The sequence below is a fragment of the Talpa europaea genome (assembly GCF_964194135.1).
Source record: "Talpa europaea genome assembly, chromosome: 10".
Taxonomy (NCBI): domain Eukaryota; kingdom Metazoa; phylum Chordata; class Mammalia; order Eulipotyphla; family Talpidae; genus Talpa; species Talpa europaea.
Window position 1 is genome coordinate 22,968,323 of NC_140077.1, and position 23,640 is coordinate 22,991,962.

The window sequence follows — 23,640 nt, forward strand, 5'->3', positions numbered from 1 at the left end:
CATAATCTTATTTAATAGTACTAAAAATTATAATCTAGATAAGTAAGCAAAGCAAATATAGTCAGTCCTCAAGGAATGCCATGATTAAGTAGTTATCAAGGTCACCTTGATTTTAATGTCCTCTTAATACTGTACTAAAATAATATTTAAAAAAAACAAAACAAAATCACACAGCTGGACAGTAAGGGAAATTTGAACTTTTTTTATTGCAATAGTTTTCAAACATTTTTATTCTCCAAATGCTTTGGATAAGCATTTGAATGCCTATGAATCACCCAGAAAGTTTCCAGGAAATAATTGTAGCACTGCTTTTGATAAGCTATGAAAGAGGCACTATTTTATTTTATTAAATATGAGGAGATCATTTAGGTAGAAAAAAGTTTAGACATTGTAACAGATCAGACTGTACCAATTAGTGGATAATCTGTCATGCTTAGACAATTATTTGGCTCTAAGTTCTGTTTTTCATAAATATCAACATTCTGGGTATTGATACTTAAGAAGATGGTCTGTGCCTTCAAGGAACCTATAGTCAACATGTAGAGAGTTTTTTGAAAGTTATCCTGATTGTATTTTTTGGTGCATGTCCAGTTCTGAGGTTTTGTTTACTGACTCCATGAAAACGTTTGCTGAATTGTAATATAGATGCTTGGGTGACTTGTAAGTATGATGATTTTGTACTATTTGTGGAAAATATAGACCTTTCCTGTCTTTTTTTTTTTTAAGAAAAAGGAGTAGTATTTGGATCTCCTTTGACAGAGGAAGGCATTGCCCAGATATACCAGCTGATTGAATATCTACACAAAAGTAAGACTGCTCAAAATTTTGTTGTTGTTTGTTAATGAAAAATTATGAGTTTGCTATTGAGAGTTAACTTCCTGGAATCACTGGGTGTCTATTAATCATCAACAGTGACACTAATTGGTGATGTTTTCAGGTGGCATGTTTTTAAATATATTTCCTCTTAAATTTCATCTCATGTATTGATTTTATATTGTCAAAGGTGTATATAGATTAGATAGTGTCTGTGAAATTATATTTTCCTCTTCATTCAGAGACATTTCTGGAAATATACATTGTCCCTAAAGAATTGTAACAATGAATTATCACCAAAGATATTCTCATCTCTAAAATTCTATGATTAAAATACAGTCTTACTTCCTATTCATTTATAGCAGTCATGCTGGTAAATGTCATTGCTCTAAGTGCTTGATACAGCATGTGAAATTTGTGGCTTTATGTGATGCTTTAACTTTGACATATTACGGCTTATTCTATGTTGGACACCATGCTAGGAGCTAGAGTAGAGGTTGCAAACTGATGGTCTAAGGACTCCATTAATGTTTTGTTGGCAAAGGATTAAATTAAAAGATAAAATTGTCAGTTTTAAAGTGGTGAGGGTTCATATTTTTAATTTTTTTGGATGCTAAGCAGATACAGCATCCTTCAGCTGTGTTTCCTCTTGGACATGATCTGCCGGAGCAAATGTCTGTGCCCTCCAGTTTGTTATGGTTCCTTTTCATTCATTTACTGTTACCTGCCTGAACTGTAGGCATTTGAACTTGGAGCCTTGAATTAAGAGGCTATAAACAGAGGTAAATATTTACCTTAATTTGAAACATGAACTCTCACACTTCTTCCAGATCAAACCAAAGCTGTCTATCCCATCTTTTTTTTTTTTTTTTTTTTAATCTCAATAGATTAGTTTAGGACCTAATTGGGAGGGAAGAATGACCCTACACTTCTGGGAATCTCTTGGTGTGAAAGGTAATCCAACAGGTTAAAGTTCTAATTCCTGGGACAACACGGAGAGTCTTGATTTGTTTTGGGCTGGGAAACCATTTACAGGAAAAACGAGCCTCATATGAACTCAACCTCCCTTCTGTGATGACCAAAGAAGGGGAGTGCCTTTAGGGAGCTTTGGCTTTTCTCTCAACTGATTTTTCAGATTCATTCTGACTATTGTTTCGAATTCTGTCTCCAGATGGTACTCAGGACGTTGAATGACTCCTGGGAGACCATCTCTTAGTCTGGGAGATCACCAGGTGCTCAGGGATGTTAAGACATGTCTCTTCAGGGGCCAGTGGTTTTAAACTACTCTGGGAAAAAAACCAGAAACCTCCTTCTAAGGTCTTGCAAAAGATCTTTGAATTGTGAAGTAGTCTTTTAGACAATGTATTTTAATCATAATTTCCCTTTTTGATTCCTTTCTACATGACTTCTGTTCTCTTCTGTGCTAAACAGACTTGCGAGTAGAAGGTTTGTTTAGAGTACCAGGGAATAGTGTCCGACAACAGATTTTAAGGGATGCTCTCAATAGTGGAACGGATATTGACTTGGAATCGGGGGAGTTTCACTCAAATGACGTTGCCACCTTGCTGAAGATGTTTCTTGGAGAGTTACCTGAGCCCCTGCTGACACATAAACATTTCCATGCACACCTTAAAATTGCTGGTGAGTATAGGAAGTGAGATATAAATACATTTCTTTCAATTTAATAGTTTGGAATATATGCATGTTTTTCATTGGATTGATTCATATACTGGAGATGGTTACAAGTTCGTTATATTTGCCTTGCTTTGGGACTTTTGCTAAGTATTATTATGCCTCAAGTGAGATAATTTCTACTCTTGAAAATTTTTCTTTAAAACTAATTTTATGGTTTTTTAAATAGGCAATATATTCTCATGGTTCAGAATTCAAAAGGTTCAAGAATATACAGTGAAAAGCCCTTTACCCTCACTCACCCCTTTTCCTAGTACTCTGTTTTTCTTCCTGCAGGCAGCTCATGCTCTTGATTTCTGGTGTATCATTCCAGAGATATTTTATAAGCTTACAAATACATATTTTCCTTTCACTCTTTTCATGTAATTATGGGGTATGGTTCTTTGGTCTGCTCTTTATACTGAATATATCTTGGAGAATGTTCCATTTTCAGCTCATAAATAGTTTTCTCATTTTCTTTCATGTTTGTGTGATAAGGGATTCATTTTTAGATTGCACAGCTGTTATGCTGCTATAGGCTTTAAGTGTGCACAGCATCAAAATCCATACTGAATCTATTTAGTTTTCTGCCCTCGAGGATTTTCTTCTAATTTTAAGGAAAAATATTAAATATAAGATTTTTTCTTTTGAATAACTTTTACTACTTAAAATTTTAGTTTTGAATTTCTAACATTTAATAAGATTAGCTCTTTTTTGTACTTCCTCTTGAGTTAATTTAGTGCAGTATTTGAAATCCTCTCTGAGGATGCACCGTCCTTTGAGATCATATTGAGGTGTGGCACAGTCGTAGCAGCGTTTGATACACCTTTATGATGATGACAGGATTTTTGTTTTCAAAAAACAGGAAAAGCTTATAGAAATATTCTTTTCCTTTCATAAATCTTGAAGTTTTATTGAAGTTAAAAGGTTTAACTAACACACTAATCATTTTCAGGTCGATATGAATTGTACCTATGTGGTTATCAGTGTCCTTTGAAATGCTGATTATCCAGTGGACTGTCTTTATAATAACCTGTGTCTCCTGGTGAGGGCAGAAACAGTGATTCTGCCTCCATGAGGTGATACTTGGGTCATGCCGTTACCAGGCATAATTCACTTCTCATATTTCTTTCAGCAATAACATCCCTGAGTGAGGGAAAGTGAAGGGGGTGGAATTATTAAAAATATGTATGGGCATGCTTTTCATTTCTTCTCGGTGTATACCTAGGAATGAGATTGCTGGGTTATAAGGTAATTGTTTACATTTTTGTGGAATTCCACAGTTTTCCAAAGTAGTTGCATCTTTTTTTTTTTTTTTTTTTGTAGTTGCATCATTTTACAATCCCACTGCAATGTAAAGGAGTTTAATTTTCTCTGTATTCTTGCCAACACTTGGTATTATCAGTCTTTTGATTATAGCCATGCTAGTGTGTATAAAGTAGAATCTTACTGTGGTTTTGATTTTACATATACATTTCCTGATAGCTAGTGAAACCGAGTATACTAATACTTACTGACCATTTGTGTATCTTCTTTGGGAGAATGTCTGTTTGTCTTTTGCTTGCTTTTAATTGTTTTTTGTCTTTTGTTATTGAGTTGTATTGACCTTACCTTGTTACTATATTTTGTTGTAATCCGTGTTGTTGCCTGAATTTATTTTTTCATTTCTTTTATTGGGATTGAGGGGAAGATTATAATAGGAGCATTGATTTTTCTTGATTGTATTTTTTTCTTACTTTGCAATCATTTCTTTTGTCCTCAAGATTTGATGCAGTTTGATGATAAAGGGAACAAGACAAATGTACCAGATAAGGAGCGGCAGATTGAGGCTCTTCGGTTGCTCTTCCTTATTCTCCCTCCACCCAATCGTAACTTGCTGAAGTTATTGCTTGATCTCCTGTACCAGACAGCAAAGAAACAAGACAAGAATAAGATGTCTGCCTATAATCTGGCCCTTATGTTTGCACCCCATGTCCTATGGCCAAAAAATGTGAGTGTTGAGGGGACGAGCAAAGATTGCCAGATTTTCTTGGGCTGGGCCTCATCCTGTGGTTGTACTTTGGTGAGGTTATCAGGGTTCAAGGTCTAGTTTTCAGCTTTATGATGTTAGGAACTTTTTTACTAGATCATTTAAGAGTTTTACTAGATCATTTAAGAGTTATCAAACCTAAGGGAACTGATTTCTGTTAATCTTACCTATAATCAATCTCTGATAAACTTAAATGGCAGTTTATTAGTGGAGACTCTTAGTCGAAATTGTAACTCTTAAATAATAATTATGGATGGTCAGTCTGAATTCCTTTTTTTTTTTAAATTTTTTTTTTTTTTAATAGAGGCATGTTTTATTTATTTATTTATTTTGTTTATGCATGCACTGGGTACAGTCAGGAGCGCGGGAGGGTGAGAGAATTCACCAGAGCCAGAGTGGGGAGCAGAGCAGGCAGAAGGACCAAAGTACACTGCTGAGGGGAGCAGCAGGCGGCAGGAGAGGTCTGCGCGCCATGTGGGACCCTCCTCCGGTGGCCAGGGAGCAGCCGGGGATCGAACCGGCGCCGCAGAGGCCGCGGGCAGCTTCGCAACCCAACGCTCAACCGCTGCGCCACCAGGGAGGCCCTTTTTTTTTTAAATTTTTAATTTATTTTTTCATAGAAGACCTAGGGTGTAGGCCAGAGGTGTGGGGGTTTGGGGGTGGGGTGAAAGGATTCACCAGAGACAGTGGGGACAGATTGAAATACACTGCCTTTTTTTTTTTTTTTTTAAGATTTATTTATTTATGCATATAAGAGCTGGGGTACAGGCCAGAGATGCAGGGGCTAAGAGGATTCCAGAGACAGATGAGGAACAGAGAAGGCAGACTGACTGAAATGCACTGCTGAGGGGAGCAGTGGGAGAGGCAGGAGAGGTTTGCCTTGCAATGTGGGTTTCTCTCTGGCCAGCCGGGGATTGAACTTGTGCTGCAGAGGTTGCGGACTGCTTCATAGTGTGGTGCTTAAGCCCTTGCGCCACCAGAGAGGCCCTTGAAATACACTACTAAGGGGAGCAGCAGGGAAGACAGGAAAGTTCTACTGTGCAATATGTGGATCCAGTTCCCTAAGTGGGAATCAAACTCAGGCCATAGTGGTGATAGTGCTGAGACTTAACCCCTAGGCCACCAGGGAGGCCCACTCTGAATTCCTTTTTAACATAGAAATCTTGGGAATTCAAACTGATATCTGGAGGGTTGTGTGGTATAAATTTAGAATAGCTTATAATCTTACAGGATAGTGTTACTAAACTTTTATTAAGAGGACACAGAGCGGGCTCCCTGGTAGTGCAGGTGGTTGAGCGCTGCACTGTGAAGCTGTCTGCAGCCTCTGCAGGGTGGGTTTAATCCCGGCCGGCTGGCGAGAATCCCACATGGCGAAGCAGACCTCTCCTGTCTTGCCTGCTGCTCCCCTCAGCAGTGTATTTCGCCAGTCTGCCTGTTCTGTTCCCCGCTCTGTCTCTGGTGAATCCTCTCACCCTCCCGCACATCTGGCCTGTACCACGGTTCTTGTATAAAAATAAATAAATCTTTAAAAAAAAAATAGAGGACACAGAGCAATTTTGCCTTGGTGGTAACTTCCTTTGCCTGTAGTTATACTCTTCTTGAATAAAACTGAATGTACTTCTTATTACTGAGACTATGGTTTCTCAGGACTACATGAGAAATAAATAAAATATCTGAAGTCTTTTGTATTAATTTTTCATGTGGAGGCACATAACTTCATATTCTTGTCCTTTTGTAACATAGGTTTTACTATGTGATGAAATTGGGAGCCAGGATACTTGGGTTAGAAGCTACAAATCAGGGCCTCCCTGGTGGTGCAAGGGGTTAAGTTGCAGCACTATGAAGCTATTGGCAGCCACTGAAACACGAGTTCTAGCCCCACCAGGGAGCTAACCCACATGGCACAGCAGACCTCTCCTGTCTCACCTGCTGCTCCCCTCAGCAGTGTATTTCAGTAGATCTGCCTGTTCTGCTCCACACTCGGTCTCTGGTGAATCTTCTCACCCGCTGCACCTCTGGCATATACCCCAGCTCTTGTATGCACAAATAAATAAAATCTTAAAAAAAAAAAAAAAGCTGCAGACCAGCTTTATTACCTGTATCCTTTACCCTGTTTATGCTTAGGCCCCTCTGTATATTGGGCAGATTACTTTACCACTTAACCTCACAAAGTTTTGGGGATGATAATAGAAATAGATAGGATATGGTGACTTAGAAAAATTTTAATATTATGAGGAATTAGAAAAGGAAAGATAAAGGAGAGAGGTTATGTGGGATATTTTACCTAACAAGTAACTAGTGGAAAAATAATATAAAGTTCCTGGCTAGGAAGAGCCTCTGACCGGAGTATGGGGGTGTTTGAGAAGAAAAGAAACACCAACATTTGTCCACATGAAGGAGATCAAACCTTATAATGGAAGAATTTAGAATGAGCTAAATGAGACTGAAAAAGGAATGAGTAATCTGTGCCTATAAAAAGAAATATTTAAGAGCTCTTAGTAAAAGCAAACAGATTAAGTAACAAAGGTACATGTTAAGGATGAGGACTTTGGTATAGTAGAGAGGCTGAAGTGCTTAACAGAGAGGCAGGAGAAAAGAGAAGGGAATCAATGACCATTGCACTGTTTTTTAAGAAATAGGTGTCCATTAGTGACCTTTTTTTTCGGTTTTTGGAGAAACTCCAGTTTTTTGAAGAGGCGCTATCCTTGACGGTTGGCACAGATTCTGTTCTTCTGCTCATTTTGAATCCCTTCTAGATCTTTTTTTCCTTCTAGATCTTTTTTTTTAAGCAATTCTGCTTGCATATTTAATTCTCAAGTTGAATTAGGAAATGAAGATTGGTTCTCAGGGATTTCTTGGTCATTTCAGGGATGCTTGATTCTTCCTAGAGTATGTCAGATTTGGTGGAAACCCACTGAACCAGAAAGCCTTCCCAGTATTAAACATGGTATTAGAGGCATTTTATTGGGGATAGAAACTCATACAGTTGAAAGAATATTGGTAAGTAAATGGAGCATCTACCTTCTCTTTCCTGTTCTTAATTTCTCCTTTTTGTTTTTTTTTCTCTGAATAGGTCACTGCAAATGACCTTCAAGAGAATATCACAAAGTTAAACAATGGGATGGCTTTTATGATTAAACACTCCCAGAAACTTTTTAAGGTAGGTAAGGGATGGGATTTGGGTGGTAACAGGACTAGGAGGATAGAACACAGTAGGGACTTCAGCAGGACTATGAAGATAACTAGATAAGGAAGACCCTGACGGGCATTAAAAACCAAATGGACAGTGGCAAAAACCAGAGGAACTACCCAAGGTGGGGAGGAAAAGGAAAGTACTGGGAGGCTGAGTAAGTTCTGCCCTCTGGGTCATTGACTCCACCCTCTGAGTCCTTTTCTTAAAAGGCAGCTTTACTAATTGGGAGATGGGTAGTTTTAGCCTGCCTGATTCTTGCTGGTAGAATTTTGAGAGTTTGCCAGCCTCTTTTCATTCTGTAGTCTTTGTCCCCTTTAGTCCAAACTAGCGGTATTTCTTTTAATGTAATTTTCTCAAGAACTTTGTGACTTTTCTGTGGATTTCAGGGTATTCACTCCATCATACAAAACCCATATGTACAAATCTTTTGAAGGTAAACCCATTTCTACTTTGGTTTCCTGCTGAAAAGGCTGAGGGCAATACCTTTACACTTCCTGGAGTCCTTCTGGTTTGATTCAGAGGATTTGTGAGGCAGGCCTTTACTCTCTTGAAAGGGGCCTTTTATGTGACTGAATTTTTTGACCTTTTGATGTTTCTAAGGTTTTAGCAAAAGGTTGAACAGTCATAGCCTTGGTCTTTTAAGTATACTTTTCCTGATAGTCAATTTCTTAATTTTCACATCTTTTCACACCTGGAAAGGCTGAGAATTTTTTTTTTTTAAAGATTTATTTATTTATACAAGAACCGGGGTACAGGCCAGATTCACGGGAGGGTGAGAGAATTCACCATAGGCAGAGAGGGGAACAGAACAGGCAGACTGACGAAATACACTGCTGAGGGGAGCAGCGAGTGAGAGAGGAGAGGTCTGCTGTGCCATGTGGGACCCTTGCTGGCCGGCCGGGATCGAACTGGTGCTGCAGAGGCTGCGGATAGCTTCACAGCACGGCTCTCAACTGCCTGCGCCACCAGGGGAGGCCCAAAGGCTGAGAATTTTTAAGTTCATTCATTTCTGATTCTTTTTGTTACCGACTTAACTTGTTCATGTGAGTTAACCAGATCCTATGGCTCACTGCTTAGAAAGCCAGACTGAAAGATGAGGTTGTTTCCACAAATAACTCCATTTATTAACATGCTTTGGCACCATGGGAAAATGGCTGAGTTAGCTTTGTAGAAGACCATTTCCTCAAGGGGCAAGTGAAGGAGGACTATATAGGAAAGAAAGGAATGCAAACACGTGGGCCGGGGAAGGGTTTCTTCATTTTCAGGTCTAGTAGGGCACTAGACAGCCTAGGGGCGGTCATCACAGCATTTTTTTTTTTTTTTTAAAGATTTATTTATTTATTTATACAAGCACTGGGCACAGTCAGAAGTGCGGGAGGGTGAGAGAATTCACCAGAGCCAGAGTGGGGAGCAGAACAGGCAGAAGGACCAAAGTACACTGCTGAGGGGAGCAGTGGGCGGCAGGAGAGGTCCACGCGCCATGTGGGACCCTCCTCAGGTGGCCGGGGAGCAGCTGGGGATCGAACTGGCGCTGCAGAGGCCGCGGGCAGCTTCGCAACCCAGCGCTCAACCGCTGCGCCACCGGGGAGGCCCATCACAGCATTTTTGATCACCTTCTTGGAATAGTTGTTATTAGTTGAAAAGTGGAATTGCTGTGTTATGTAATTCTATTTTATTTTATTTTTTTGGGAACTGCCATACTATTTCTCATAGTGGCTATCCCATTTTACATTCCCACTAACTGCACAAGTGTGATTGCCATTTCTTCACATTCTCACCAAAATTTGTTATTTTGTTTCTGGGTTTTTGTCTTTTCTAATAGCTATACTTAATGAACATGAGGCATTTCCTAATTGGTTTGCATTTTCCTAATTAGTGATGTTGAGCCTTTCATGTGCTTATGCCGATTTGCATTTTCTTTGGAAAAGTGTCTTAAGTCTTTTGCTTGTTTTGAATTGAGTTTTATTTGTTGTTGTTGAGTTATAAGAGTTCACTATGTACTTGAATTGTGTACAATGACACAAAAGCCCAGAAACATTTCTTTGGTCATTCTTCTGTAGTCATATTTCCCTTGGACTATAACTGGGAAAGATTCTCTGCTTTTAAGGACCCAGGTGATTATATTGGGACCCACCTGGATAATCTAGTCTAATCTCCCCATTACACAGGCCTTAATTACACCAGCAAATACCTTTTTTTTTTTTTTTTTTAAATAGAGGCATGTTTTATTTATTTATTTATTTGTTTGTTTGTTTTGTTTATACATGCACTGGGTACAGTCAGAAGCGCGGGAGGGTGAGAGAATTCACCAGAGCCAGAGCGGGGAGCAGAGCAGGCAGAAGGACCGAAGTACACTGCTGAGGGGAGCAGCGGGCGGCAGGAGAGGTCTGCGCGCCATGTGGGACCCTCCTCCGGTGGCCGGGGAGCAGCTGGGGATCGAACTGGCGCTGCAGAGGCCGCGGGCTGCTTCGCAACCCAGCGCTCAACCGCTGCGCCACTGTGAAGAATTTTAAGATACAGATTATTATATACCTTAGAGATAAAACAAGAGTAGTCTCCTAGAGATGTAATTCAGTTTGGTGCAAGTTCTAATTATTACGCTCTTTCAGGCATTCTGTTTTACCTTCCTTTTCCTTCTACAGCTATATTCCTCTTTCAGCTTTGCATCCTTGGGGTTTTGATTCATATTTACTACTTTACCTTTGTTTCCAGGTTAGTATGAACTTTCTTTGAACCTCTATTGATCTCTAAAAGAGAAAAATAACTTTGTTTGGGAAATTTATTCTGGTCTTAGGTGTCTTCTCTTTGGATTCAGGTCAGGAATATTTTTCTTGTGGGCACCTGCTTCAGCACTTTGACTAACTAGGTTCTACCCTAAACTTTACCCCTGGATGAAAAATGGTTATTCTGTGTGTTTGATTGCTTGTTCTAAGGTTCTGTTTTATCCCAGGTTTGTTCTTCTTGGGCTTTGTCTGTCTTACTCTTAGGCTTCTTTGGGTGGACTTTTTTCCTCCTTAATGCTTAGATACTATTTTTTGCCTCATTCAGTGTTCTTTGTATTTTCTGTTTTTCCTGCCCTGTCATTATTCCTAAAATTCCTTTTAACTGTTTATAGTTCTGTCCTCTACTATCTAAGTCTGGCTTTATCTCTTCCCCAACACAAGTAACCACATCTTTTCCTAGAGACATATGTACAGTTACTGTCAATTCCCATTTTATTTGGGAAGTCCTTTTGTTGTTTCCTATGAAACATTGTTTCCTTCTGTCAAATACTTATACTTCTCATATTTTCATTTGAACCAATCTGCCTCTTGCACCCTCTGTGGGTATCCCTTTAGCTATAGTATCTTTTGGAGCAGTTTTTTTTCCCCCCCCAAAGATTTACTTTTGCATACAAGAGCTGGGATATAGGCCAGAGAAGCGGGGTGGGGGGTGAGAGGATTCACCATTGACAGAGTGGGGGACAGAACAGGCAGATTGACCTAAGTAGACTGCTGAGGGGAGCAGAGGGCGAGGCAGGAGAGGTCTGCTGCGCCACGTGGATTGCTCCCTGGCCGGGGGTCGAACATGCTGCAGAGGCTGCGGATTACTTCATAGTGTGGTGCTTAACCCCTTGTGCCACCAGGGAGACCCCTGGGGCTTTTTTTTTTTTTTTTTTTAAGCTTATAGATTAGGTGATGTGGTTCTGTCATATTATTGTTTGGGGGAAAATCTCTCTTGGTTTTGAGCTCTGCTTTATAGTTTTTCAAGTTAAAAATTTAACTGTTAGATATTGCTTGGGTGCAGGGGGAAAACTCGCCCTTATTTGGATTCTTCTGAGGGGCAGTTCAACAATTTAACACCAGACAGATTAGTAGGAGAAAAGACCAAAAGTTAATGACGTACATGTGGGGAATTCACATAACTGTGCATTCTAAGGAATAATAGAGTAAACCAGGGACATTTATTCTGTGTTTAAGGACCTGGGACTCCAGGGACAGATGGGGAAACTTCACATGACAGACAGAAAAGGGATGATCTTGTCTTTACTTTTGAAGAGGACATGTTCATTGATAAATCTGCACCGGGGTGATAGTCCCCAAAGTACATTCTTCTAGGTCATAAAAGGAGGAGCAGTGATTCTTTAATTAGGAAAAAGGGGAAAGACCAAAAGCTCCTACGACCTTTATTTCTCTTAATTTAAAATAATATATTCTTGGGGCCCTCTCTGGTGGCGCAAGGGGTTAAGCACTGCACTGTGAAGCAATCCACAGCCTCTGCAGCACGAGTTTGATCCCTGGCCTGGCAGGGAGCAACCCACATGGCGCAGTAGACCTCTCCTGTCTCGCCCGCTGCTCCCCTCAGCAGTGTACTTGGGTCTGTTCCCCACTCTGTTTCTGGTGAATCCTCTCACCCCCCACATCTCTGGCCTGTACCCCAGCTCTTGTGTGCATAAATAAATAAATCTTAAAAAAAATCTATTCTTTAAATAATGGTAATAGACTTTCTGAGGCTAACGGGTCTCCATTAATCTTTTTTTTTTTTTTTAAAGATTTATTTATTTATGCATACAAAAACTGGGGTATAGGCCAGAGGTGGTGAGAGGATTCACCAGAGATAGAGTAGGGAGCAGAACAGGCGGTATTTTCTTCCCTCCTACCCTTTCTCACTTTTTGCTTCCTTCATTTTTAATCACTGTATGGTTCAGCATTCTATGGATGTTTGCGAGTTTATCCCACATTCCCCTGTTAATACATATTTAGGTGGTGTCCAATCTTTTGATTAGTCTTATCTAAGAGTTACAACTTACTATGTTATTAAGATCATATAAGGTAATTCTGTATAAAATAATTCTAAGGGCCTCCCTGGTGGCGCAGCGGTTGAGCGCTAGGTTGCGAAGCTGCCCGCGGCCTCTGTGGCGCCGGTTCGATCCCTGGCTGCTCCCCGGCCACCGGAGGAGGGTCCCACATGGCGCGCAGAACTCTCCTGCCGCACGCAGTGTACTTCGGTCCTTCTGCCTGCTCTGCTCCCCGCTCTGGCTCTGGTGAATTCTCTCACCCTCCCACGCTTCTGACTGTACCCAGTGCATGTATAAACAAAACAAACAAACAAACAAACAAACAAATAAATAAAACATGCCTCTATTAAAAAAAAATTCTAAAATATGACTGGGGGACTGTTTGTAAGACTTTTAGAGGTGGTTTTTGTTGAATATAAACATTACTATAGATATCTATTTTTGTTATTGGGTCATTTGAGTATATAGATGCCATATTTGATTTTTAAAACAGCAGTAGTAGGATGGTGTCTTTATAGTTTTCCCATCAGATTTGTCGAGATATATTTTTGGTGAAAGTTATAGAATAGGGCATTTTAAAATTTCTTTTTCTAGAGTAATCTGCCAGTCAGATCATTTTAAGAACCACTGTTCCTGTGGCTTGAAACAATTTTAGATACTACTAACTATCCCGTCTGGTTTAATTTTGTATCCTGCCCAGGCTCCTGCTTATATTCGGGAATGTGCCAGATTGCACTATTTGGGCTCGAGGATGCAGGCATCAAAGGTAAGAACAGGAACTTTTTTTTTCCCCAAAGATTTATTTGGTAGGAGGAGGGAGAGGGATCAGAGAAAGGGAGGGAGGTGCACAGGGGCCTGATGTGATGGTGCACGGGTGCATTGGTGAAGGAAACTCTATGGGGACTACACCTGAGGGGGTCGGGGGAAGCAAATATTGTTTAAAAATGAACAATGAGGGCCTCCCCGGTGGCGCAGTGGTTGAGCGCTGGGTTGCGAAGCTGCCCGTGGGCTCTGCAGCACCGGTTAGAACCCCGGCTGCTCCCCGGCCATCGGAGGAGGGTCCCACATGGCGCGCAGACCTCTCCTGCTGCCCGCTGCTCCCCTCAGCAGTGTACTTCGGTCCTTCTGCCTGCTCTGCTCCCCGCTCTGGCTCTGGTGAATTCTCTCACCCTCCCGCGCTTCTGACTGTACCCAGTGCATGTATAAAAAAACAAAACAAACAAATAAATAAATAAATAAAACATGCCTCTATAAAAAAAAAATAAAACATCCAAACTGAAAATTCATACAATTTAAAAAAAAAAAATGAACAATGATGTAAAAAAAAATTAATATAAAAAATAAAAAATAACAAAAAGTAACAAAAAAAAATAAAGATTTATTTATTTTTATACAAGAGCTGGGATACAGGCCAGAGGCGTGGGAGGGTGAGAGGAGTCACCAGAGACGGAGCTGGGAGCAGAACAGGCAGAAGGCCGAAATACACTGCCAAGTGGAGCAGCGAGTGCGACAGGAGAGGTCTGCCACGCCATGTGGGACTCTCCCTGGCCAGCCGGGAATTGAACCCGTGCTGCAGAGGCTGTGGACAGCCTCATAGTGCTGTGCTCAACCCACTGTGCCACCGGGGAGGCCCAAGAATAGGAACTTGCTCTTAGTTCAAGCAATTAAAATTAGTGAAGTTCTTAAACAGTGAGGTTCTAAAAGGAAAGCCATGGAAAATAAAATGTTTTCAGTATTAGATTTAAAAATCATCTAGCTATTTTAAAATAAGAAAGAAGGGCCTCCCTGGTGGTGCAAGTGGTTAAGCACTGCACCATGAAGCAATCCACAGCCTCTGCAACATGAGTTCGATCCCCGGCCTGCCAGGGAGCAACAGACTTCTCCTGACTCGCCCGCTGCTCCCCTCAGCAGTGTACTTCAGTATATCTGCCTGTTCTGTTCCCCATTCTGTCCCTGGTGAATCCTCTTACCCCTTGCATCTCTGGCCTGTACCCCAGCTCTTGTATGCATAAATAAATAAATAAATATTAAAAACATAAAAATAAAATAAAAAACATAAAAATAAAATGAGGAAGAAGATTGAGAAGAAAATTAAGTATTCAAATAAAAATGCCCATTTAGAGTGGCTGCATTTAGAGGTGCTCCATGGTGGATGGTATCCTCTACGTAAGAGTGATAGTGTGGATTGATTGCACCGGTACCTTTTTTCATAAAGCCCTTAAGTACTTGTATATGATATAAACAGTCTGAAAGTAACAAATGCTTTGCAGTAATAAAAATACAATTATATGTAATACATTCTTCTTTTTCATTTTTTTAAAAATTTATTTATTTATGCATACAAGAGCTGGGGTACAGGCCAGAGATGTCGGGGGTGAGAGGATTCACTAGAGACAGAGTGGGGAACAGAACAAGCAGATTGACCAAAGCACACTGTTGAGGGGAGTTAGGAGAGGTCTGCTGTGCCATGTGGGTTGCTCCCTGGCCAGCCGGGGATCGAACTCATGCTGCAGAGGCTGCGGATTGCTTCACAGTGTGGTGCTTAACCCCTTGTGCCACCAGGGAGGCCCTGTAATACATTCTTTATTTTTTTTTAATTTTTTTAAATTTTTAAATTTTTTTAATTTTTTAATTTATTTTTTATTTTTTTTTAATAGAGGCATGCTTTATTTATTTATTTGTTTGTTTGTTTTGTTTATACATGCACTGGGTATAGTCAGAAGCGCGGGAGGGTGAGAGAATTCACCAGAGCCAGAGCGGGGAGCAGAGCAGGCAGGAGGACCGAAGTACACTGCTGAGGGGAGCAGCGGGTGGCAGGAGAGGTCTGCGGGCCATGTGGGACCCTCCTCCGGTGGCCGGGAGCAGCCGGGGATCGAACCGGCGCCTCAGAAGCCGCGGGCAGCTTCGCAACCCAGCGCTCAACCGCTGCGCCACCGTGGAGGCCCTGTAATACATTCTTGTTTCAAGTTCAGTGGTAAATTAATTCTTACATCAAAAAACTAAAAGACTTGAGACCGCATGAGGTTAGAAAGCAAATGTTAGATGCTTATTAACACGATCACATATAATTATTGAGCTTTAAAAGCAGGGCATTTAAAAAAAGTCACACAAAGAGATAAAATTTTTTTTTATAAAGTTTTTTTTTTTTTTTTTTAAGATTTATTTATTTATATAAGCACTGGGTACAGTCAGAAGCGCGGGAGGGTGAGAAAAATCACCAGAGCCAGAGCCACGAGCAGAACAGGCTGACTGACGAAGTACACTGCTGAGGGGAGCAGCAGGCGGCAGGAAAGGTCTGCGGGCCATGTGGGATCCTCGCCCTGTGGCCGGGGATCAAACCGGTGCTGCAGAGCTGCAAAGGGTGCGGGCAGCTTCGCAACCCAGCGCTCAACTGCTGCGCCACTGGGGAGGTCTGAGATAAAATATTTTTAAATTATTTCTATTTAGTTTGTCTTGTTAGAAACTTTAGGTGTCATCTTATGCTATTTTTTTCTGCTCTGGTTTGTTTGTACTTTTTTTAAGCAAATGTTTGGTGTGACCAGGAAAGCAGCATATGATTTCAACTAGCTTAACTGGAGTGTGGTTTTTCTTAGGGAGTTGTTTCTGTTCCTGCTGTATAGTTAGTGTATCCTGTTGTCACGCGTGGGAAAGAACACCCACCAAGGACCCCTGCATTTGGGCTCCAAGACAAGGCCGTCACTTGAATAGTCATTTAGATCACTTTAAACTTCAGCTTAGCTTCAGTTTTTCCTCTATGAAATGGGAATAATACCTTCCCTGCTTACCTCAAAGCACAGTAGTGAGAATGACATGAAATTAACAGATGCTTTGAAAACCGAACTCTTAGGAACTTAGGCTCTCTGGGCAGGTCATGGGAGTGAGTTATTAATATAACCTATAATTATAGGTTTATCTTTATCTGCTAATGGTACTTAGATTTGTCTTCCTGGGTATTAGAACATACCATGTACTTCCCCCAAACCTCTCTTTTTGTTCCAGGTTTATGGGGCCTGAAAATAAAACTGGCAGGTTGTATTAATTCACTTTTTTCAATTTTTTTCTAGGATGATCTTGATCTGACAGCTTCATGTCATACCAAGTCCTTCCAACTCACAAAATCTCAGAAATGGAACCGAGTAGATTCCTACTCCCACGAGGAGACCCAGCAGCGTACAGATGAGGCACTGAGAGAGCTGTACCAACATGTTCACAATATGCCAGAGTCAGCAAAGAAGAGACAACTTATTAGACAGGTGCCTGAAGTCAGGGAAGTATGACAGGACTTTTGGAATATAGAATCAATGGGAATATTATTTTTTTAAAAAGATTTATTTATTTATGCATATAAGAACTGGGGTACAGGCCAGAGGTGCAGGGTAGTGAGAGGATTCACCAGAGACATTGTTGGGGAGCAGATGAGGCAGATCCATTGAAACACACTATTGAGGGGAGCAGCAGGCGAGACAGGAGAGGTCTGCTATGCCATGTGGGTTAGCTCCCTGGCTGGCTGAGGACTGAACTCATGCTGCAGTGGCTGGTGATAGTTTCATAGCGCTGTGTTTAACCCCTGCGCCACCAGGGAGGCCCCAATGGGAATATTGTTAAGAATCTCATATAAGTTTTGGCTCTTATTAGCACCAAGTATTGATTCAGTCGAGAAAGTGAACTTGTCTGTGGAACTGTGGGTGTGATCTCTGTACTACTGCCCAGTGGGGAAAGGAGTGGAGATGCTTGGATTTCTATAGTTAAACAGGAGGATCTGTGGCCTCCTTGGTGGCCCAGGGTTAAGTCTCAGTACTATCAAGCTATTACCAGCCACTGCGGCATGAGTTTGATCCCTGGCCAGGGAGCTAACTCACATGGCACAGCAGACCTCTCCTGTCTTGCCCACTGCTCCCCTCAGCAGTGGATCTGCCTGTTCTGCTCCCCAATTCTGTCTCTGGTGAATCCTCCCACCCCCGACACCTCTGGCTTACACCCATTTCTTGTATGCATGAATAAATTAAAAAAAAAAAAACACTAAAATCTTAAAAAAAAAAAAACAGGAGGATCTAACTATAGTTAAGAGTTTCTCTAATTTTGGTTATGTACCAAGTATGCTGAGAGAGAACCAGCAGTTATATTGTCTCACAGGTTTTTTTTTGTTTTTTTTTAAGATTTATTTTATTTATACCAGAGAAGGGGTATAGGCCAAAGGTGCGGGAGGGTGAGTGAATTCACCAGAGACAGAGCAGGGAGCAGAACAGGCAGAAGGACACTGAAAACACTGCTTAGGGGAGCAGCGGGCAAGACAGCATAGGTCTGGCGTGCCATGTGGGTTTCTCTCTGACCGGCTGGGAATCGAACCTGTGCTGCAGAGGCTGCGGACAGCTTCACAACGCTGTATCAACCTGCTGCACCACCGGGGAGGCCCTTGTCTCACAGTTTAAACCTGTCAGATTCACTTGGCAAATAACTTAATCTTTCTGAATTTCAATTTTGTTTGTAAAGTGGTAATTGTAATGTCCATGTTTCATGGTTGTAAAGATTAAAGAGAACAAAAGTAGTAGCTCTTACTAATGAGTTGTTTGCATTTGGAAAACAACAAGGTTTTAATCTGATACTAAAATTAGGAATTCTTGTGACTAAGTTTGTTTATTTTTTAACTATAGGAGCAAAATTAGGCCTCTTATTTGCCATTTTGAGACTCTGAATGTTGCTTGAGTGAATCCTAATGATTGGTCAGTTTTTTTCCTCAGGAAATTTGTCTCAATTTCTCTTGAATTTTAGCTGAACAGACAAGGTCAGCTTCTTGACTTCTTATTCAACTGGGACTTACTTGAGCGGGGAGTCTTTTTATTATTTTTTTTAATACCTTATCTTAAATATAGGACCAGACATAAATAAGTGTTCAGAAAATGTTGGACTGAACTGTTCTCAACAATTAGGGAAGTGCTTTAAGGGAAGTTTTCTATCACTCTCTTTGAAGTTACTTTGAGATCTAGCAATTTGTGAGGGTGTTTGCTGAGTATTGCAGATTCAAAGCAGTTTAATAATTTAATTCTGAATACAAACTATGACAGCTATTCAGGTAGGAAACGTATAATTTTTCTCGTCAAGAACATTGACGGTTAAAGATTATACAAAGGAAAAAACCCAGTATTTTTTCTTCTTTGGGAAGGATAGAAGAAATTAAGTCACTCATCTTAACAGTGTTTATATTTTGAATATTTCTTTTAGTCAAAAGGAAAAAAGATAAAAAAAAATAGAGCAAATTCCTATGGATATATATTTTACAGAGTTATGATCATACTGTATTCTTTCTTTAATCTCTCCATTAGTCAATAAGCATGATAGCATACACATTTTCTGATGTATGCTCAAAAACTTGCATTGGGACTCCCTGGTGGCTTAGGGGTTAAGTCTCAGCACTATCATGGCTGCGGCACTATCATCCCTGGGTAGGGAGCTGATTTAAATATCGCACAGCAGACCTCTCCTGTCTCGTCCACTGCTCCCCTTAGCAGTGTATTTCTGTAAATCCTCCTGTTCTGCTCTCCACTCTGTCTCTGGTGAATCCTCTCACACACTCTCCACCCACTATCACCTCTAGTCTACACCATAGTCTTCCATGCAAAAATACAAAAAAACATTAACAACAAAAACTTCCTTGCAGGATTTAAAATACTGCCATTTATTTTGAAGATACTATAATTTTACTACTTCCTAATTTTTCTCCATGAAAAATTTCTCACTATAGAAACATTTAAACTTCCAGACGAGTATAAAGAAAAAAGTAAAAAAATCTCCTATAATTATCCAGAAATAACCACTGATAACATTTTGGAGTTTCTTACCATGAATATGTATTTCACATTTTATCCTTTTGCTTAATTGAGATTATAATATATATTTAGTTTTTTATATCTTACCATTTTCACTTAACATCATATCATGAACATTTTCCATATCATTAAAAGGCTGTAAACATTTTTAATGGTTGCATATTTCATCATATAACCTAATATATATACAGTTTGCCATCTACTGGGCACATTGAGGAAGTAGGTCATTTATTCGTTGACAAATTTTGTTCGTAAATACTTTCACTGTAGATTACTTCCTAGAAGTGGCATGACCAAAGGGCACGATGCCCTTTTTTCCTTTTTTTTTTTTTTTGCTCGATACATGTACTAGGTCCCTTTTAGTATTAGGCCCTTCCTTCACTCTTTGCCTTCATTTTTCTCCCTAAAAAATTGCCATAGTGTGCTTGTTTTAATACATTTTAAATTTGTAGTAATTTAAATTTAGAGGAAAATTGCGAAAATAGTACAGAGAATTCCCATGTGACTTTTACCCAATTACTACTAATGCTAATATTGTTAAAACTAACACTGGTACATTACTAGTAACATTGTAGACTTTATTCAGATTTTACCAGTTTTTACACTAATAATTGTTTCTCTCCTCCAGGATACTGCACTGCATTTATTTTTCTTAAAAAATATTTATTTATTTATGCATACAAGAGCTGGGGTACAGGCCAGAGATGTGGGAATGAGAGAATTCACCAGAGACAGAGTGGGGAACAGAACAGGCAGACTGACTAAAATACACTGCTAAGGGGAGCAGTGGGCAAGTCAGGAGAGGTCTGCTGTGCCATTTGGGTTGCTCCCTGGCCAGCTGGGGATCGAACTCGTGCTGTAGAAGCTGCGGATTGCTTCATAGTATGGTGCTTAACCCCTTGCGCCACCGAGGATGCCCCCTGCATTGCATTTAAACACACATACATACATCTCTCTCTCTGTACTTGTGAAAGAAATCAGATTAGTTTTCATAGTCTGGATTTTTCTGCCATACTTGTAGTGTTACTTAATGTGTTCCGCAGTCCTCTTACGATTCTAAAAGCTTGATCTAATTTAGATTTCATTTTTTTGTACGTTGATGGTGTGTATGTACTTTTTAATTTAATTACCCCCTCAGAGTAATTTCCAGAGTAATTTTTGACTCTTTTTTTTTGGCAGCATCATTTCTGCCTCACTGATTTGCCAACCTGCTAATCTATTTATGTATGGACTCAATTATTCCTTTTTTTTCCTGGATCATTACACTTACAGTATTGGGTTGTCATAGAATGCTCCCTTTTGATGGGAAAATATTAACAAAATGTTTGCTATGTTTTCTTTTAGTTTATTAAGCAATCTGTGACCCAAACACCAGGGCAAGAACCTTCTACTCCCCGGGTACAGAAGAGGGCCCGTTCACGGTCCTTCAGTGGCCTTATTAAGGTAGATATGCTGTGCTTGCCTTTTAGCATTGACTGTGAGAAAATGTAACTAACGGTCTGATTTTTCTTATACATAACAGTGTTCTTTTCTTTGGCATCCTATAAAGGGTTCATCTGTAAGGGGTTAAGGATAGAACTTGGAAAAAATTTTATTATTCAAAGCATTTTGCTGTTTTTCAAATCAGAAAAGGAACTCTATAAGTGGAGTAAAAGAAATAAAGGTCCTTCTTTCTCCCTTTGGATTGCCGACAGAGTTCTTGTTCCTAAGCAGAGTAATGAGTCTCTTTTGCTTCATGACCTGCTTTGTGCTACATGCTTCATTGTGTGATTTGCTGAAGTCACAGAGAAATGAGAAAGTTGATAAGACACTAGGGAAATTTTAGGAAGTAGATTTTCTAATGTGAATTTTAGGTAACTCAAATTTTTATAATCTTAGTATTTTGATCCATTGTTGTATTTTCTATCTTTGTATTAAATTCATTAAATATCTTGCTTTTAAAATAAATTATCTATCTATCTATCTATCTATCTATCTATCTATCTATCTATCTATCTATCTATTATTTCTGTGCTATTGCCACCACCAGTATGTTTGCAGATTAGACTCAATTTATGTCTTCATGGACAATTGGAGCTTGTAGTTAAGGGATACTGCCATCAGGTGGCAGTAGATAACTTGACTATGGAGTTCAAATTTCTAGACATAAATAAAGGCAAGTTTCTGGTTAACTTAAAGAGAGATTAGCAACATTCTTATTCTGCTGTTTTTCCTTTTAAAAATTATTTTAACATTCCAAAATCTATGAACTCTTGACGGCAACATCAAGGAGTTCTTTGCATAAAATTAAAATTAGTATCCTAAAAATTGCCCTGTAATTTATATAATTTTCTTCTTTAAGCTGCAGTTATTATCATTAATCGATAAGTTTAGTATTCACTCTCAGTCCTGATCCATTGGGGCTGAATAGCCTCTGGGACATTGGTTTTGCTTGACATGAAAATTTCCTTAACTATCACAAAGTCAAAGGGACCCATAAAATGAGAGAAAATATTAGTAAAACATTTGTAAAACGTAAGGGATTAATATTCAGAGTATTTAAAGAACTTTTAACAACCAGAGCAAAATCCCAACCAGATTAAAAAATCAATAGTGGATTTATAGACACTTCTCTGAAAAATTTACACAAATTGCTAGTAAACACATGAGAAGATGCAAATCAAAACCACAATGAGAATCAAATTCACACCCACTAGAATGACTGTTACTAAAAAAAGACACAACAAAGTAAGAAGTGTGGTGAGGTTCCAGAAATTGGAGCCCTGTTCCACTGCACTGTTGGTGGGAATCTAAAATGGTAAATCACCATGAAAAATAGTATGACTGTTACTTAAATAATTGAAAATAGAAATACTACATAATCCAACAAGTCCACTTCTGGGTACATACTCAAGAGAATTGAAAGTAGGAACATGAACAGATATTTGTATACTCAAGTTTGTGGCAACATGATTCACAGTAGCCAAAAGGTCGAAGCCACCCAAGTGTCCACTGATAGATGGAGAAATAAAAGAGCATTTGCAGATAATGGAATATTACAAAGGAAGTAAGTCATATCACATGCTACAACAAGGGTGAACCTTGAAAATATTGTGCTAAGTGATATAAGCTAGTCATAAAAGAACAAAATTGTTCTGTTACTTATATGGCGTACTTAGACGTTTGCTCTAAGAGAGTAATCAGAATCATAGGAGCAGAAAATAGAATGGTAGTTGCTAGGGTTTGGGGGAAATTAGGTGGAGAGTGATTGTTTAATGGTACAGAGGTTTTCTCTGGGAATCTGAAATGTTCTGGAAATGGGTGGGGTTAATGTTTATATAATCTGACTATGCTTGATGCCACTGAACTCTCCATTTAAAAATGGTTAAAATGGGGCTTCCCCAGGTGGCGCAGTGGTTGAGCGCTGGGCTGCGGGGCTGCCCGCAGCCTCTGCAGCGCCGGTTCGATCCCCAGCCACCTGTGAGGGTCTCACATGGCTCTCAGACCTCTCCTGCCATGCCCACTGCTCCCCTCAGCAGTGTATTTCATCAGTCTGCCTGTTCTGTTCCCCGCTCTGGCTCTGGTGAATTCTCTCACCCTCCCGTGCTTCTGACTGTACCCAGTGCTTGTATAAATAAATAAATCTTTAAAAAAATAAATCACGATGATAGTATTTTAAAAAAAAAATGGTTAAAATGGCACATTTAATGTGTGTGTTTTACCACACACAAAATAAAAATCCCTTTGCTCTCATCCTAGTAGTGCATTCACTTGCTCAGACATGGCTAGTAAAAACTTAACAAATTGGTTCTTTTTACTTGAAAGTCTGGCATTCCTTCTGACTTCCCTGTCTTTTTTTTTTTTTTTTTTAAAGATTTAATTATTTATGCATACAAGAGCTGAGGTACAAGCCAGAGATGGGGGGGTGGTGAGAGGATCTACCAGAGACAGAGGGGGAACAGAACAGGCAGATTGACCAAAGTACACTGCTGAGGGGAGCAGCGGACGAGTCAGGAGAGGTCTGCTGCGCCATGTGGGTTGCTCCCTGGCCGGCTGGGGATCGAATGTGTGCTGCAGAGGCTGCGGATTGCTTCATAGTGAGGTGCTTAACCCCTTGTGCCACCCGGGAGGCCCTGACTTCCCTGTCTTGATAACAGGAGAAGTTATAGTCAAATAAATGTTTCTCAAACAGATGTTTCTTTGACTAAAGTTAGGTGAGTGTAGTAAGCAGTTGGTTCTAGATGTATTGCTAATTGTTGCTTGAAATGTAAATAAATAGTATATCCTCTTGGCAACTGCCCATCTTTTACTGAGGGAATTTAGAACTTTAGAATTCTATCAGCAACTTAAAAAA

The 23,640-nt window shown here is 39.9% G+C and overlaps 1 protein-coding gene across 4 annotated transcripts in view; it reads left to right on the forward strand.

Moving 5' to 3' along the window:
• ARHGAP19 (Rho GTPase activating protein 19) overlaps positions 1-23,640 on the forward strand; it is a gene marked incomplete at its 5' end in the record, with an annotated part of 46,474 nt that overhangs the window by 20,904 nt on the left and 1,930 nt on the right. For 3 of the 4 annotated variants that reach the window (XM_084245648.1, XM_084245649.1, XM_084245651.1), the window contains 7 exons: positions 727-807; positions 2,245-2,454; positions 4,248-4,474; positions 7,587-7,673; positions 13,184-13,249; positions 16,548-16,736; positions 20,652-20,750. In XM_084245648.1, the coding sequence (XP_084101774.1) occupies positions 727-807; positions 2,245-2,454; positions 4,248-4,474; positions 7,587-7,673; positions 13,184-13,249; positions 16,548-16,736; positions 20,652-20,750 (959 nt within the window). The remainder of the gene's footprint in view (positions 1-726; positions 808-2,244; positions 2,455-4,247; positions 4,475-7,586; positions 7,674-13,183; positions 13,250-16,547; positions 16,737-20,651; positions 20,751-23,640) is intronic. The other variant, XM_084245650.1, reaches the window with a different exon arrangement.